Raw genomic sequence first — 17,593 nt, 5'->3', positions numbered from 1 at the left:
TTCAGGATTTACCCCATTATTGATTCATATGTATAACAGCACATTCAATGCTATTTTGACTTACAAAAGCAACCAATGCTCAAGTTGGTACTTACCAAAAAACAGTGTAACACTTTCTACATTTTGAAAGACTCCATTGAAGAATGTGATATTGTCTAAGGCAAAATAAGAAGAAACGCTGTTATAAATACATTGATAGGGGAAAAAAATGCCCTCCAGTGTGTGTCTTGCTTCCATTAATTCCACTATATCCATTCCAATGACAGACATAAATGGATTTGAGGAGCCAATATTGTTCTTAATTCTTAGTACTGTCAACCGAAATACCCAGCAATTGTGAGGGAGGTCCCCACAGTGTCTCTAGAGAAAAGATCCCTAAATCTCATACTCCATGGGCAATCAGCCCTGAGGCCAGTGCTGTTACATCCAGGGAAAATAGGTGCATGTAAAAGGTGAAGCCTGCTGTGAGGGTACTTGTACATGTGATGTTACCATGTACATGTGACAAAAATTTCCCTTTGTGTGGCTTAATGGTGTCCTACATTACAAGTATGTGAGTTTGGGGTGGTTTAAATGAATTTGCATCATTGCAAATTAAACTACATCCCGATGTAGTTTAGTTTGCAATGTTGCAACTGGGAACGTTACAGCCCTTAATCTGTCAGCTTGTCCCACGGCTATGGGAGAAGCGGGCAGGCTCTGCCGAAAAAAAGGATCAGGCCCCTTGCTGCTTCTGCCTTCAGCAGGCTCCTGTGGCCGGCAGGATGCCTGGGGCAGCCCAGGAACAGGCTGGCTTGCCCCTGGGGCAGTGCAGGGAGGCAGCAGGAGGATGGCTAGGTGTGCTGGTGGCCAGAGAAGGTGGGAAGCAGGCTCCATTGGGAAACAGTGACAGAAACATAAAACTCACCGTTTCTATTAAAAACTCACTATTTCAATTTAGGAGGCGTAGAATGCAACCCTGAAGGACTAAACGCCCATCATACAAGTGCCCTGAGGTTGTTATTTAACCTCTGCTGCTGAACCAACCTGCGGATCATCTCATTGCATGTGGCTGGAATAAATACCTTTTCTGGGTCTCTTTCCCAATAAGGCTACACACTGGTGCCTTTTAATGTCTGGAAATACTGTAACAAGAACCACAGTAAACATCCTTACTCAGATTTCTTTCGGCTGCATTAGGAAGCTCTGGTAGAAGTGGTGTAGGCTCCGACTCTTGGGCACCTGTCTCACCAAACAGATTTAACAGGAAACAATTTTAAAATGGAATAAAAAATAGGACATAGAAGTAGATGGGAAGTGTTTTACTACCTTGGGACAACAATGCGCTGGTTCAGCATACATTGAAAGGCACACTGACATCCATCCATACTCAGCCCAGGAGCACTTCCATCATGCTGATCTCACCTTACAAGTTAAGTAAATGCTAACGTACTTTGCTAGACACAGGTGGGCTTATGCACATATTTATGTACCTTCCTGAGCTCTAATCTTTAGTAGGGGTACAGATATGTGCTATTATAATCTGTTGTACACTTCCAAAGTCCCATCTAATTATAGTGTAAACTCCTGTTACCTTCAGTGTTTTATCTCCCAGGCTAGAAAGTTTCTGTCCTGAAGCTGTATAGGTGTGTGCTACCCATTTTAACTCAGAACCTCTGCCTGCCTTTGTCCTCTGGGCTTGAATATCCATTAAGACTACCAAATTCACTTCCAAGCGCCCAGTGAGCTTTCTTACTAAAATTCAGGCTGATAGGAGCCACTGTGGTGTTCGATGAATACAACTCCTATTATATCAGACCCAGTTCAAAAGAAACATCACTTTTACAACATCAGTGTACCACTTCAACAGCATACCAGGCTACTTTGCCTGTTGATAGGTAGATAGTAATTTGTCGCAGCGATCAGATGGGCTTCCTACTTGGTACATTTCTCATTGTTTCAGTGGGGATCATTTTGCTCTGTGTGTTTATTTTCCAAACCCCACATTACATTTTATTTTTTATTATTATTATGGTGGATCCCTATGTAAAACCAGCTGCAGTTCCATTATGCTAGATATTGTACAAACATACAGAAAAAGATAGTCCTTGCCTCAGAGTTCAAGCACTTTAGATGGGTTGACTTGATTTCTGCTGGCCATCCTTTCTATCCTAGTTCTCCTTTTTGTTTGGATAAGCGTCTAAGTGCTTTTGAAAATGGGATGGTGGCTCCTAAATCACTTAAGTTGTTTTTTAAATGTTTCCTTACACTTAGGCACTTTTTTACATGCACTCTTTCTGCACTTTTTTCTTTTAAAAGATACCATTTCCAAGGCACAATCAGGTCCCAGGTAAAACCCGGTAATTTTCTTCCCACCAATGCTATATTACATCCTATTCCCAAGGTATTGTTGTTGCCAAAGCCATTTTTCTCAATAGGGACAATGGTTCTGCAGTAACGCAGCCAGTCTGAATCTGCAAGAGAATCACATGGAATTTGTCATGGTAAAACCAACCCATTTCATAGATTTCATAGACATTAGGGCTGGAAGGGACCTCGGAAGATCATCGAGTCCAGCCCCCTGCCCCAGGGGCAGGAAGTCAGCTGGGGTCAAAGGTTCCCAGCAAGATAAACGTTCAAATGTTTCTTAAAGTAGTCCAGAGTAGGTGCTTGCACCACCTCTGGCGGCAGTCTGTTCCAGTCCTTGGGGGCTCGGACAGTAAAGAAGTTTTTCTTTATGTCCAGCCTGAAACGGTCTTGGAGGAGTTTGTGACCATTGGATCTTGTCATCCCTCGAGGTGCTCTGGTGAACAGGCGTTCCCCCAGATCCTGATGTACACCCCTTATGTATCTATAGGCGGCCACCAGGTCCCCCCTGAGCCTGTGCTTTTCCAGGCTGAAGAGTCCCATGGCTCTCAGCCTCTCATCATAAGGCCTGTTTTCTTGCCCTCTGATCATGCATGTGGCTCTTCTCTGGACTCTCTCAAGCTTTTCCACATCCTTTTTAAATTGTGGAGCCCAGAATTGGATGCAGTACTCCAGCTGCGGCCTCACCAAGGCCGAGTACAGCGGGAGGATGACATCCTGAGATTTGCTACAGAAGCATCTAAGGATGCAAGCCAGAGTTTTGCTTGCTTTGCCAGCTGCAATATCACATTGATGGCTCATATTCATCTTGTGGTCAAGGGACCCACAAGTCCCTTTCGGCCATGGTGCTAGCAAGTGTAGCACTGCTAAGCCTATAATCATGCTACGGGTTTTTCTTCCCAAGGTGGAGAAGCTTGCATTTTTCAGCATTGAAAGCCATCAAGTTTTCATCCACCCATTTCCTGAGCCTGTCAAGGTCAGCCTGGATCACCATCCTGTCCTTGGGTGTGGATGTTTTACCCCAAAGTTTGGTGTCATCAGCGAACTTAGCGAGTCCGCTTCTGATACCAATGTCCACATCATTGATTAAGATGTTGAAAAGAACAGGCCCAAGAACAGAGCCTTTGGGGACCCGACTGGTCACGGCGTGCCATAATGATTGACTTCCATTAACTACCGCTCTCTGGGTCTGACCTCAGGGCCAATTCCCCAGTCAGTGGACTGTGATGTAGCCGAGGTCACAGTTGGTTAGTTTTTCTATGAGATGATTGTGGGACACCAGATTGAAGGCTTTTTTAAAATCAAGATATATGACGTCAATCTCTTCTCCCTTGTCTAGGTGATAGGTCACCTGGTCGTAGAAGGAGATGAGATTGGTCAGGCAAGACCTACCCACAACAAACCTGTGCTGGCTGTGCCTCAGGAAGTTGCCTTCAGCCAGTTTGTCACGAATGGTCTCTGATGATTTTTTCCAAGATCTTCCCCAGGATAGAGTTCAGGCTGATGGGCCTGTAGTTCCTCGGATCTACTTTCCTCCCTTTCTTGATGATAGGCGCCACATTGGCCTTCTTCCAATCTTTGGGCACTTCGCCTGAGCGCCACAAGTTCTTGAAGATCTGTGCCAGGGGCTGAGCCAGCCAGCCAGCTACTTGAGTACCCTGGGGTGTAAGCTGTCTGGGCCAGCTGACTTGAAGGTGTCCAGCCTCTCAAGGTGTTCCTGCACATGGTCAACATTGATAAAGGGTAACAATTCTCCCTCACCCTGGCCATCCTGTACTGTATTGAGCAGGGCCATCCCTTAGCGCTGGTGAAAAAAATGATGCAAAATACCCATTAAACAGGTTGTTTTTTTCCTGGGTGTCTGTTGTCAGTTGTCCCATCTGGTTTAGCAGGGGCCCAATGTTACCCTTGCTTTTCCTCCAGCTCCCAACATCTAAAAAGGACTTTTTATTTTCCTTGATACGTGTAGCCAGTTGGAGTTCAGTCGCAGCCTTGGCTTTCTTGGTTCGCTCCCTACAGGACCAGACTAGTGCAGAGTACTCCTTCTTTGGGGTGGATCCAGTCTTCCATCCATTATAGGCCTTTCTTTTTAGACGTAGGAGTTCCACTAGTTTCCTGCAGAAATAAGGGGACTGCTGTGCCCTTTTGCTGCCTTTCCTCCGAGACGGGATAGACATTGCTTGTGCTTTCAGGATCACTCCCTTGAGAAGCAACCACTCTTCCTGAACTCCCCTCCCCTTTGGGTTGTGGTCCCTTAGGGCCCTTGTGGTCCCTTAGGGGCTCACCAACAAGCCTCCTGAGCTTGTCAAAGTCAGCTTTCCTGAAGTCGAGGAGCTCTGCTTTGCTGACTGACTTGCCCTTTTTATTATGGCATCTTCTGCACTGGTGTTCAAAATGTGAAAAAGATCCTGGGCTTGAAATTTTGCAGCCTAAAAAATGAGAGCATCTAGGAAACCCTTGCATCATAAGGCACAGGCAAACTTCTGGCTAGAATCACAGAACAGGAAAGATATTACACTTCCATAATGTGCTTTGAATCCAGGGTCAGAAGGATCTTTTCAGGCAGGGTCAAAATAATTTTGAGTTTTATGGAAAACATCTAACATCTAAGAGAAGGGGTACACTCAAACATCTAGAATATGTTCATGCATCACTGTGGTGCCCCTATCTAATATAATAAAAGCTGTAGCACTTCCATCTGTGTATCTGTCTGTCTATAATGCTCTGGGCCAACTGTGCATGTGCTGCCTGGAGCCTTACAGACAGACAGACAGACAGGCAGGCAGAGGCGGAAGTAGAGGTGGTCAGGGCCAGGCTGTGCTTCCCACTGAGGGGCACGGCGGGGGGACCGGTCATGCGGGAGGCATGACTTGCCACCACACAGGGAGATGTGACTTGTGACCATGCAGGGGAGCGTGGCGTATGGCCGGGGGGTGGGGGGAGGGCGGTCTGGTGTGCGGCTGCAGTGTGTTGTGCTTGGAGTGGGCAGGGGGGCACAGGCAGTGGCAATTGGCTGCAGCACACTGCCCCAGGGTGGGGCACGCCTCCCATGCCCTCTCCCAGAATGCCAAACTGCAGAATGCCAGAATGCCAACCCCTCCCATGCGCAATGCCCCCCCCCTCCCCTTGTGCAGCCACAAGCTATGCTCCCCTGTGCAGGGAGTGACCACCAGTTGTGGCCGCAGGGTGCACAGGGCACACACGGGGGGAGGGGGAGCATGGTGTACAGGGGGGCTCTGGCATGCGTGGCTGCAGGGTGCCACAAGCATAGCCGGCGTGGGGGATGTGCCTCCATGGGATGGGGGGCCTTGCGTGTGGCCACATGGTGCCACAAGGGAGAGGGCAGAGGGGTGCAGGCAGTGCCCACTTTCAGTAGCATGTGGCCATGGGGCAGGGCATGCCCCCTGCTCCCACTCCCCAAGGGGCACCCTGCATCCACATGCCATGCCCCCCGGTGCACCATACCCCCCATGCACCATACCCCCCCACGTGACTGCAAGCCACACACCCCCATGGCCCTGTGCCATGTCACCCTGCACATGGAGTACCTGCTGGCTGCAACCAAGGGGCATGCAGGGTGTGTGGGGGGGGGAGAATGGCATGCGGGCATGTGGCCACAGGGTGCCATGAGGGGAGCAGGCACAGGGGGGCATGGGCAGTGCCCACCAGCTGTAGGACGCAGCTGTGGTTCAGGCCATGTCCCCCATGCCTACTTCCCGCATGCCACCCTGTGGTTGCATGCCACACACCCTGCCATCACATATCCTGCACCATACCCCAGGGCTGGGGTCGCATGCCATACACCACAGCCGCAGACAGTGGGCACTCTCCACACCATGGATGCTCCCCATGTCATACCCTGCGGCCATGCACCACATCCCCACACGCCCTGTGTTACGCCGTCAGGGTGCACCCCATGCCATTGGCCGCAGCTGGTGGGTGCTCCCCTTGCCATGTGCCCTTTGACACCTCAGGGCCTCAGGGCCGCTCCCTGTGCCATGCGGCCATAGCCGTCGGGTGCTCCCTGTGCCATGGCCACTCCCCTGTGCCATGCCCCAGGGCCATGTGACATGCAGCCATGTGCCACAACCCCCTGTGCACCCTGAGCCACACCCCGGTGGCATTCTCCGTGCCACATGGATGCAGCCAGCAGGTGCTCCCCGTGCCGTGGCCACTCCCCACACCACACCCTGCAGCCACTCCCCACCCCTCTCCAAGAGCCATGCTAATTAAAAGCACCTGGAGCATCAAGTGTATCAGTGTTCCCACGCTGAAAAATGGCAGTGGGGCACTTTGAATTAAAGCTCGTCAAATGAGCTTTAAAGCACCCCACTGCCAGTTTTCAGCATGGGGATGCTGATACATGTGACACTGGAGGCTGGTGGAGTGCAGTAATTTCCACCCTCCAGCAGAGTCAATTAATCGAGTCTGCTCCGACACGCTGGAATTACAGCACGTCAGAACAGGCTCCCTGCATGTGTATAGGAGCCCTTTAATATCACTGATACCTGACCAAAGCAAACCCAGATTTCAGTGCTGTTTAACATACACCCAAGAATACTCTATTATGGTACAATAGAATATGCCATATTGTCATATATATTATAATACATATAGTATGATATATACTATATGTAACATAGCACAGTATTCTAATATAATAAAAGGCTTAGGCTGTCTATCTGTGTGTCTTTCTGTCTGCAATGCTTTTGGGCAACTGCGCATGATTGGCTGCGCAGCCCGGATGCATGGGCCCAAGTTTGCAACACTGCCGAGGAAGTTTGGTGGTGGGGAACATGCCCCGGCCACCTGAGCAGTGGGGCTTCCCCCTCGCCTCCCTGCCTGAGGGTGAAGAGGGAATCACGGTGGTGGCAGGGTGGTGCCAGAACAGCCGGCAGGGAGGGGGAGGCAGTGGGCAGGGAGGGAGGGAGGTGGACGCAGGGCAGGTGGATGCGGAGCAGGTGGTGGAACAGGGCAGAACAAGGAGCAGTGGGGGGGCAGGTGGAGCAGGGCTGGACCCAGAGTGGCGGGGGTGGTGGTGTTGGAGCAGGGCCAGCCCCAGAGCGCCGGGGGAGAGGAGGGAATGGGGCCAGACCTGGAGCAATGCAAGGCAGGGGAAGCAGACTCGGAGCGGTGGGAGGGGGCACGGGGCTGGATGCGGGGCTCCATCCCCGCCCAACGACCCCCATCATTCTTGACAGGCAATTTGCTAGTAATATTATATTGGTTTTTTTTTATAGAAAACTACCTGTATATTTTGAGAATTAAACAAGTCATGTTTAAAGCTGAAGCCATTAGGCATTGGTGGCTGTTCACTACACTTTTACTTATGTACCTGAATCCATATATAAAATCCTTGACCCCTTGTTCAGAAAGTTTACCTATTAATTCTTTCTTGATAAAGCAAGAACATCTTTTGAGTTATGTACAACTTGACTTGATAACCCTCCTGAGATCTGGTAGTGTAACAAGTTACACTGAGATAAAGTGAGGAGTGAAAACAAATCAAGTCCAGGCTAAATTCACAGAGTGGCTTAAGTCCACAGAGAACAATTGACCTTTGGAATTATTTCCCCCTTTCTTCCACCATCTAGACATGGAAACACCTTACCAGCATCCTGGAAAACAGCTGACAATTTTTTCTATTTGCACTATTGCATGGAAATGAATGGGATTAGATCAACAACCAGGAGAAGAGGGATCCTTTTTCAAATATACATGATTTTACTGGATGTTAGATATATGGCTGAGGACACATTAAGTCACACTGACCTAAGTCACGTTCACATAAGTTCAAATAAGTTGCATTGATCTTATTTCTTGGGGTTTAGTGTGTGCTCCTCCTAGTAAACCGGGGTTCAATGCCCTACAGTCAGCTTCTTCAGTGTGGGCACAGCGGTGTAGGAAAGCTTGGAGCTCCCTGTTTCTTACAGTGCTAAACTCCAAGGGCCTTCTTACACATTGCACTTTGAACTGCTCAAATTTTGGCCAGTGTGGGTGCTTCTACACATGCAGTTAATCCAACGCAATAAGTTCTGGAGCACTCTCAGCTGGACTAAACTGCTTTTGGGTGGAGCATCTCCACATGCGCCCAGGACATCAGCAATTTGAGCCAGGGTAGAGCAGGCCTCTGGCTGGCTGGGCTTACCAGGCACAATTTATACCCCCAGCCACCGTCTACATGTGCATTTCAGCACAGTAGACTACTCCACCATAAGATAGTACAGTAAAAGCCGCATTAACCAGCACTTAGTTAACTGGCATGCTCTATTAACCAGCATGCCGGTTGATGCCGGTCGATGCGGCAAAAGTGAAACCGGAAGTGGGACTTCTGGTTTTGTTGAAACCCACAGCCTGGGGGAAAGCAGCCTCTGCGGGGTAAAGCAGCCTGCACAGAGCGCCCCCTCCCTTTCCCCCACACACTGACACTAGGGGAGGGGCGGGAGGGACAGCACGGTTAATCTGAGATGTGGATGCGCTGGACGCGGCAGGAGGAGCGTCTTTGCCCAACCAGGCAAAGACGGCTCTCATATAACCAGCACATTTGGTTATCAGGCACTCCCCCATTTCCCATGGGTGCCAGATAATGGAGCATTTGCTGTACTGTCCCTGACAGTACTATCCTAATTCATTTACTGTGCCCTAATGCCAGCGCATGTGTAGACTGTGATGCTTTACTCCGGAGCTAATTGGTCAACCTCCCAGTAAAGCACATGTGTAGATGCACCCTGTCCATGCTGGCTCAAGTTTGGAGCAGTCACACCTTAAGGCTAAAGACCTTCTCTGACTGTCCCCCACCTGCGCAGCTGTGACTTGCCACTAGAGAGCTGGCAAGCAAGGGTCAAAGGGCCATACTAAGAGCTCCAGCTGTGAGTTTCTACTACAGGGCTGGTGAGCAAGAGCAGGTTTCTCTCCCTACTCTAGTGGGGAGGGGGGTCTGAGAGGGGTTGGGGTGGGGGCAGGAACATTAAGATGGGAGGCAGAGGGTTAATGGGGTGGGGGTGGGTGATGAAAAACATGGTGGAAAGGAAATGAGGGAAGAGGAAGGGAAGTCAGCCACTGAAAGACAAAATAAATAGAAGTAAAAAAAATAAAAAGAAATAAGGCGGAAGAAAATTAATGAAGGTGTCATATTTTAATAATTTGGAACAGGGGGTTGGCATGTGAGTGGTGCTGGTTATGTTTCCTGGGGTGGCTGAGAGGTGGGAGCATTGAGGGAAGGTGCTTTTGAGGGAGTTACTGACCTTGCCCTGGGAAGGAAGCCCTAGCTCATGGGGAACCAATCTGGCCCCTACCTTGTTCCCCTCCACCCGCTCTAGACCCCACACCTGGACCTGTCCATGCCCTGCCACCTGGCCAGCTGTGCATATGCTCTGCAGGCTGTTTGCATGGGGCTGCACCCCTGGGGGTGGGAAGGTACACCCTCAGGGGCAGGAGGGGGATTTGGCGTGGCACCAGAACCACCCTCTGGGCAGTAGAGTTCACAGGGCTGGAAAGTCTGTCCATACAGAAGAGAAGGGTGGGGGAGGGGACACGGCATCCTGGGAGGACTGCAATGTGGGCAGCTCATCTGTGGGGAGTGGCCACACAGTAATGGAAAACGAGCTGGGTAACACAGATCAGAGATAAACCTTCCCTGGAGTGGCATAACTTTAAGCCACATAAAAGTGTGGTTAAAGCTAGTTCCAGGTGTCAATATGTGGACAATCCAGGGGTTAAGAGCGCCAGGAGCTGCCTAAAATTAATATGTAACAAGGTCTAAAGATATCAGGGACTCCCTAAATTCCTCTAAGTCCCAGGGCCTGTGTTTTGGATGAACAACAAGCCAGAACGAGTCTCATTCCTTGCGACAGCTTTGCATGGAGCTGGCCGCTCCTCACCAAACAGAAAAGACCAACTGCAGCTTTTGCAAACAAAAAAACCACAATGAAACCTCAGGAGCTGTGAGGAGCTCAGATTACAGAAAAAAGACCCAGCAATGGGGCAGATGGGGTTGACAAGGTTATTTAATGCCAAACAGGTATATAAGCCACAAACTTGCAGCCCTCACTCAAGCACAGCTATCACCAATTTGTAAATCACACCCCGGCGCCCTTTCCAATGGTAGACATCCTTCCCTTTCCTTGTGTCTGACACTGGGCCGGATTCTCAGCTGGTAACATCAGCAGAGCTTTCTTGTGTGCTTTGCTGTTTTACCTCCCCGGTGGGTAAAACATTCAAAAGTGCCTACATCTCATGGGCTTTTGAGTCATTTTATGTGCTGTTGAAAATCCCACTTAAATTGTCTAAGGGGGTTTTCAGAGGAACCCAAAGGAATTTAGTGCCAAGCTCCCATGCTCTTTCAATGACTATGGTTGTTCTAGGGCTTGCTATTCTTTTGGAAATCCCAGTCCAAATCCATGATCCTGATTCTGGAAGTATGGACCTAGTGCAAGGGGTGAGGAAGTCACTAAACTCCTTTATACAAATGAAGATTTCTCCAGAATGGTTTTGGCAATGGGGGATGACACCCCGGGAAGTGCCCTCCACAGCAGAATGGCAGACAGTCACATCCAGGACTGGAGCTTCTCGCAGTAAACCAGTACCAGTTCCTCTAGTCCGACTGGAGAACACGTACGAGGCCCTGGCGACCCTGCAGGAGATGGAAGGAGAGGAGGAAACCTCTGGGCAGGAAGCAACACCACATTCTCCACACTCCAAACAGGTCAGGAGAACCAAGCAGGCCCAGAGGAGGAGGCATCGAGTGATCGTCATAGGCGACTCCATCCTGAGAGGTACGGAAGGGCCCATTTGTCACCAGGACCCCTCAACACGAGAGGTCTACTGCCTGCCCGGAGCAAAGATTCGGGATGTAATGGGAATAATCCAGGCCATGATTCAGCCCACCGATTACTACCTCATGGTCCTTGTCCATGTGGGTACTAATGATGCGGCCAGGAGAAGCCCCGATCACCTGATGACGGACTACCATGCCCAGGGCAGTATGCTGAGGGAGTTCGGTGCACAGGTGGTATTCTTTTCTGCCCTACCAGTGAGCAGATGTGGAAGACGGCACAAGAACTGTATTAGAGAGACCAACTGACAGCTTCAGCAGTGGTGTCTTGAGGCAGGCTTCGGCTTCCTTGAAAATGACCCGCATGTCACGACGAGGGACATGCTCAGTTGGGATGGGCTTCACCTGTCCCCCAAAGGTAAGCGTGTGTTCTCTTCTAGGTTGGCAGATCTCCCCCGGCAGGCTTTAAACTAGGCTCATCGGGGGGAGGGGAAGATGAGGGCAGGGGAAGCCGTGGACCACCAAACCATGTAGCACCCACAAGGACAGTCCAGCCTGAAGAAGGAGAACATCGGGAACCTGCAAGCCATGGGGTGGCCAGCAGTACAGCACAGATAAGCAATAAGCAGGTAAGCAATAAGGGGCCCCTTGGGATTCGGAGCTGGGGGGCAGCAAAGGCACCAGTCACAGGGCTCAAGTGCCTATACACTAATGCTAGGAGCATGGGGAGCAAGCAGGATGAACTAGCACTCCTGCTTGCAGAAAACACCTACGACTTAGTAGGGCTAACAGAAACCTGGTGGGATTCTTCCCACGACTGGGCGGTACACACTGAGGGTTACAGGCTGTACAGAAAGGATAGAGTAGGGAAGAGAGGGGGAGGGGTTGCGCTCTATGTCAATGAGCGATATATATCGACCCTTATCAAATTGGAATCGGAGGAGGAGAAAGTAGAAGGATTGTGGGTTAGGTTACATGGGGGTCAAGGAGAAAGGGATTTGGTGGTAGGGGTCTGCTACAGACCCCCACACCAAGGGGAAGAACTAGATTCGGGGCTCCTGAGGCAGCTCTCGGAGACCATAAAAACTAAGGAGGCGGTAGTCATGGGGGACCTAAACTACCTGGACATCTGCTGGGAGACTCAGACAGCAAAGTCCCACCGTTCAGGCAGGTTCCTATCCTGTGTACAGGACCTCCACCTGATGCAGGAGGTGCATGGTCCCACTATGGGGAATGCCTTACTGGACCTGGTATTGGCAACGGGGGATGACATGGTAGGAGACCTACAGATCAGTAGTCATCTGGGGGACAGTGATCACCAAATAATAGAATTCATCATAAGACATCGAGTGGGTAAGGTAACTAGTAGGGTGAAAGTGCTAGACTTTAGGAAAGCTGATCTCAATGAACTCAGGCATTTAGTCAAGGACGCACTGCAGAGTAGGAGTTTTAAAGAGATGGGAGCCCAGGAAGGGTGGCTGTGCCTTAAGGAAATAATCCTTCGGGCACAGAGGGAGACGATCTTGATTCGAGGAAAAAGAGGGAAAAGGGCCAGAAAGCTTCCTTGGCTGACCAGAGAAATCCAGAGCAGTCTACGGGCAAAAAGGGGGGCATATAAAAAGTGGAAACAGGGAGAGATTACCAAAGAGAATTATACCTCCTCTGTTCGCGCTTGTAGGGAGGCAGGTAGACGGGCCAAAGCTACATGCCAAAGGATGGCATCCCAAGTTAAGGATAACAAGAAATTGTTTTTCAGCTATATAGGGAGTAAAAGGAAGGCCCAGGGAGGAATAGGACCCCTACTAAATGGGCAGAAACAATTGGTGACGGACAGGGGGGACAAGGCTGAACTCCTCAACGAGTTCTTTGCCTCAGTGGTCCTAAGCGAGGGGCAAGACAAGTCTCTCACTGGGATTGTAGAGAGGTAGCAGCAGGGCGCCAGACTGCCATGCGTAGACCCTGAGATGGTGCAGAGGCACTTGGAGGAACTGGATGCCTTTAAGTCGGCAGGCCCGGATTGCTCCATCCGAGGGTACTGAAGGCACTGGCCAACATCATTGCACAGCCACTGGCGGGAATATTTGAACACTCATGGTGCACCGGCCAGGTCCCGGAGGACTGGAAAAGGGCCAATGTGGTCCCCGTTTTCAAGAAGGGGAGGAAGGAGGACCCGGGCAACTATAGGCCAGTCAGTCTCACCTCCATCTTTGGCAAAGTCTTTGAAAAAAATATCAAGGCTCACATTTGCGAGAGCCCAGCAGGAAAAATTATGCTGAGGGGAAACCAGCACAGGTTTGTAGCAGGCAGATCATGCCTGACTAATCTAGTTTCTTTTTATGACCAGGTTACAAAACACCTGGATGCTGGAGTAGGGGTTGATATCGTATACTTAGACTTTAGGAAGGCCTTCGATACGGTATCCCACCCCATACTGGTGAACAAGTTAAGAGGCTGTGACTTGGATGACTGCACAGTCCGGTGGGTGGCAAATTGGCTAGCGGGTCACACCCAGAGAGTCGTAGTGGATGGGTCGGTCTCGACCTGAAGGGGTGTGGGCAGTGGGGTCCTGCAGGGCTCGGTCCTTGGACCGATACTCTTCAATGTCTTCATCAGTGACTTGGACGAGGGAGTGAAGTGTACTCTGTCCAAGTTTGTGGATGACACAAAACTGTGGGGAGAAGTGGACACACCGGAGGGCAGGGAACAGCTGCAAGCAGACCTGGATAGGTTGGACAAGTGGGCAGAAAACAAGAGAATGCAATTCAACAAGGAGAAATGCAAAGTGCTGCACCGAGGGAGGAAAAATGTCCAGCATACCTACTGCCTAGGGAATGACCTGCTGGGTGGCACGGAAGTGGAAAGGGATCTTGGAGTCCTAGTGGACTCCAAGATGAACATGAGTCGGTAGTGTGACGAAGCCATCAGAAAAGCTAATGGCCCTTTATCGTGCATCAGCAGATGCATGACGAATAGGTCCAAGGAGGTGATACTTCCCCTCTATCAGGCGCTGGTCAGACCGCAGTTGGAGTACTGCGTGCAGTTTTGGGCACCGCACTTCAAGAGGGATGTGGATAACCTGGAGAGGGTCCAGAGAAGGGCCACTCGTATGGTTAAGGGCTTGCAGGCCAAGCCCTATGAGAAGAGACTGGGGCACCTGGACCTCTTCAGCCTCCGCAAGAGAAGGTTGAGAGGCGACCTTGTGGCTGCCTATAAGTTCATCACGGGGGCACAGAAGGGAATTGGTGAGGATTTATTCACCAAGGCGCCCCCGGGGGTTACAAGAAACAATGGCCACAAGCTAGCAGAGAGCAGATTTAGACTGGACATTAGGAAGAACTTCTTCACAGTTTGAGTGGCCAAGGTCTGGAATGGGCTCCCAAGGGAGGTGGTGCTCTCCCCTACCCTGGGGGTCTTCAAGAGGAGGTTAGATAAGCATCTAGCTGAGGTCATCTGAACCCAGCACTCTTTCCTGCCTATGCAGGGGGTCGGACTCGATGATCTATTGAGGTCCCTTCCGACCCTAACATCTATGAATCTATGAATCTATAATCAAAATAAGAATATCTATAGCCTGTTGGAGGAAAGGCTATATGACAATGTCAGCCACCACAAGTCCTTGTGTTTCCTCTTCTTTTTGTAACTGCTCAGGCCATTTCCCATTTCCAGTGAGACTGTATTAATGGACAGTGTTGGCCGTCCATTCATTTTTGCAGTTGCAGTTACCGAATCTGTATTTTTTTGCTGTTAAATACATGTTGCAAGAGTTTCACATATGCTCTTTAGCACGTGGGCGTGGTCAGATTTTGTACTGAATAATTTAGTTGACAAATTAAGGCCCCCTTCCATAAGCAGAGGTATTTTTTTCATGTTATTTGCTATTTAATATCTGTACTTAGAAGAATTAATATTAATATTATTTCACTTACAAGAAATTGAACAGGGTCCCCATGATGCTACATGTTCATCACACGCAGAGTAAATGGTAATCCTACCCTAAACAGTTTATATTCCAACAGCAAGTAGTTATTCTGGTTTATTCAGTGTATAGCTGAATCCTTGCAATGAAACCCTGACTAGGCAGAACCCCATTGACATCACTCATTTGCAAGATCAGGGCTACCGTGGAGATCGTTCAACTCCTTGATTGTTTCACAGCTTTTCATACTGTTAAGGTAAATGATGATTTATTTAAATGAGCTTTAATCCTCTGGTTCAAACAGGCACAAACATTTCCTATATCCAAGCTTGTTCAAATGTGTATTCATATGTATATATGGACAGACTTCAAATTCATTCCTGCTGTAGATAAATTCCTACTTTTGGTAGTAGTCTTAAATTACGGGACTAACTGAAATCTTCTGTATATCTCCAGCCAGAGTGTTTTTTTATATATATCTAGTTATACGTATGTTTTCATGGGATGTTTCTTAGTTTTCTCTTTTGTAAAAGTCTTCAGAGAACGAGTTTCGCCTGAGCAGGTGTTTGTCCAAATAAATAATTGTGGGTCAAAAGTAGCCTTGAAGCACATGTAGATTTTATTTGTGCAAGTAACAGTATAAGTTTCTTCCTGACGTAGCGCATCATTCATGCAGGCAAGCAAAGGTTTGGTTCTTACTGGGGCAGGGAAAACACATGACAGGGTTTCCTGGATAAACCATTAACTGTTTGGCTGAGATCATTTCGGTGTGTGTTAATCCTAATACTTTATTTCCCATCCGGCTAAGGAGTACCTGCTTCAACAGCGTTAAACCATTAAACATCCAAACAACTCTGTGAAGTCAGTAATGTTCATACTGCTATTTTATAGATAGTTGTGAGCAATAAAATAATTTGCTCGCAGTTACCCAGGAACTTGTATGATAAAAAAGGCCTAATGGTTTCCAGTTCTGTGCCTCATCCAAAAGTCTGCTTTTTCCATAACACCCTTTTTTACACGCCAGAGGCAATGTTGCCCTTCTTTATACGGCAATGCTATTGTGACGATGCTTTCATGAAGTGTTACCTGAATGAAACCCAGCGGTAAGAGTGAATGTGCTCTCAACCTGTCTTTTTAAAACACAGCAATTTTAAAGTTGTCTGGGACAGGGGTTGTAGCACAAATACTTAAAACTACTGAAACCTTTTTTCAGGGGGAAGATAGATGACTGAATCCCAAAGTGCAGCCAAATCCATCCAACAGGCTGAGAGCAACTTCTCGGAGCTGCCAGCTCACCTTCAAACACTTACTTATGTCTCAGGGAGTGAAGATCATCTTTATTTATCCCATAAAAATAGGAAGAAAAGAAACCAATAATCTTCTCCAGAACCAGAAAAACTAGGGGCCCAAATTTCCAAATCTGGGTGTTTAAATCTGGTAGTTTGGAAGGAATTTAAGAAGTTGCATTCCCAACAATGACTTAATCTTTTGAACTGAGGCTTCTTTGGACATCCTTATCCTAATGTTATCCATTTAAAAAAATATATGTTTAAGCACCTAAAAGGTAGACTCATGGATTTAATCTTATAAAAGCTTGTGCATCTTAAAATCTCTAGCATTAGTTTGACCAAGAAGTAAGCTCTGTTTTACATCATATTAGATTGATATTATAAGCAGTCTACTTTTCTAAAGCAAATACTATCTGGTAGATATTTCTATGCTTTCTAGTACTAGAAAACAGAAGAGAATGAGGTTCTAATGGATTGATAGCAATAAAGCTTGATTACTATATTAAATTCTGCACTGGCATAATTCTCTACTGATTTACACTCTATGAAATCCCCTGGAAATTAAAGAAGTGCAATAGCGAAGCTATAAGAAGTCAATGCTGAATTTGATTCTGAGTTCAAATGCTGAGCTGTTTTTAACGATACATAATGACCAGAACAAAAAGGGTATATGAAAAAGGTACAATATTACACCCAAAATAGAAGATCAAGAGGATGGTTTATTTTTCAAACCTCAACTGTATTTAAAGAACTCACTGAATAGTCAACTGTATTTAAACAACATGGGCTAGTCCAAGGACGACAATACCTTTTCTGTATTTTGGGACTCCTGCTATGCAAATAGTTCGAAGGATTTTTTTTAATAAGAAAAATGTTATGGGAGGTGAGGTTTCCATTTTTGTATGTATTATAAACTCATTTTAAAAGTTCCTTGCATCTCTCTAATCTTACCTTACTTTTCTAATCCTAAACAAAATGTTTTACTGTTGATCTGGTGTTTATGCCTATTGGAGCACTTTCATGTATGGTATAAGTTAAAAATTCAGAGGCTTGTTTAAAAAAAACCATCCACTGTAAATGATAAATAGTAGGTGTAAATGTTAAATAGTAATAAAAATACAAAGTCACTTACCACTATGTAACACCATCAATATAGTCATCAGCAGAATTACAATCATTTTTTAATCCAAAGAATGGAAATTGTCACACAGCAGAAATTCTTGCCTGGTGAGTGAGTAAAATGTTATGTAGGATGTTTAACTTTTAAAT

At 47.9% G+C, this 17,593-nt stretch overlaps 1 protein-coding gene across 1 annotated transcript in view; it reads right to left on the bottom strand.

The window, feature by feature from the left end:
- OC90 (otoconin 90) overlaps nt 1-17,593 on the bottom strand; it is a 52,795-nt gene that overhangs the window by 32,109 nt on the left and 3,093 nt on the right. Inside the window, exons 2-3 of the mRNA XM_059723469.1 lie at nt 2,370-2,453; nt 96-155 (exon numbers count right to left, since the gene is read on the bottom strand). Of these exons, the coding sequence (XP_059579452.1) occupies nt 96-155; nt 2,370-2,453 (144 nt within the window). The remainder of the gene's footprint in view (nt 1-95; nt 156-2,369; nt 2,454-17,593) is intronic.

This window comes from Alligator mississippiensis, chromosome 3 (genome assembly GCF_030867095.1).
Source record: "Alligator mississippiensis isolate rAllMis1 chromosome 3, rAllMis1, whole genome shotgun sequence".
Lineage (NCBI taxonomy): Eukaryota > Metazoa > Chordata > Crocodylia > Alligatoridae > Alligator > Alligator mississippiensis.
The sequence above is the reverse complement of the archived record's forward strand: the minus strand, read 5'-3'. Positions and strand labels throughout refer to the sequence as shown.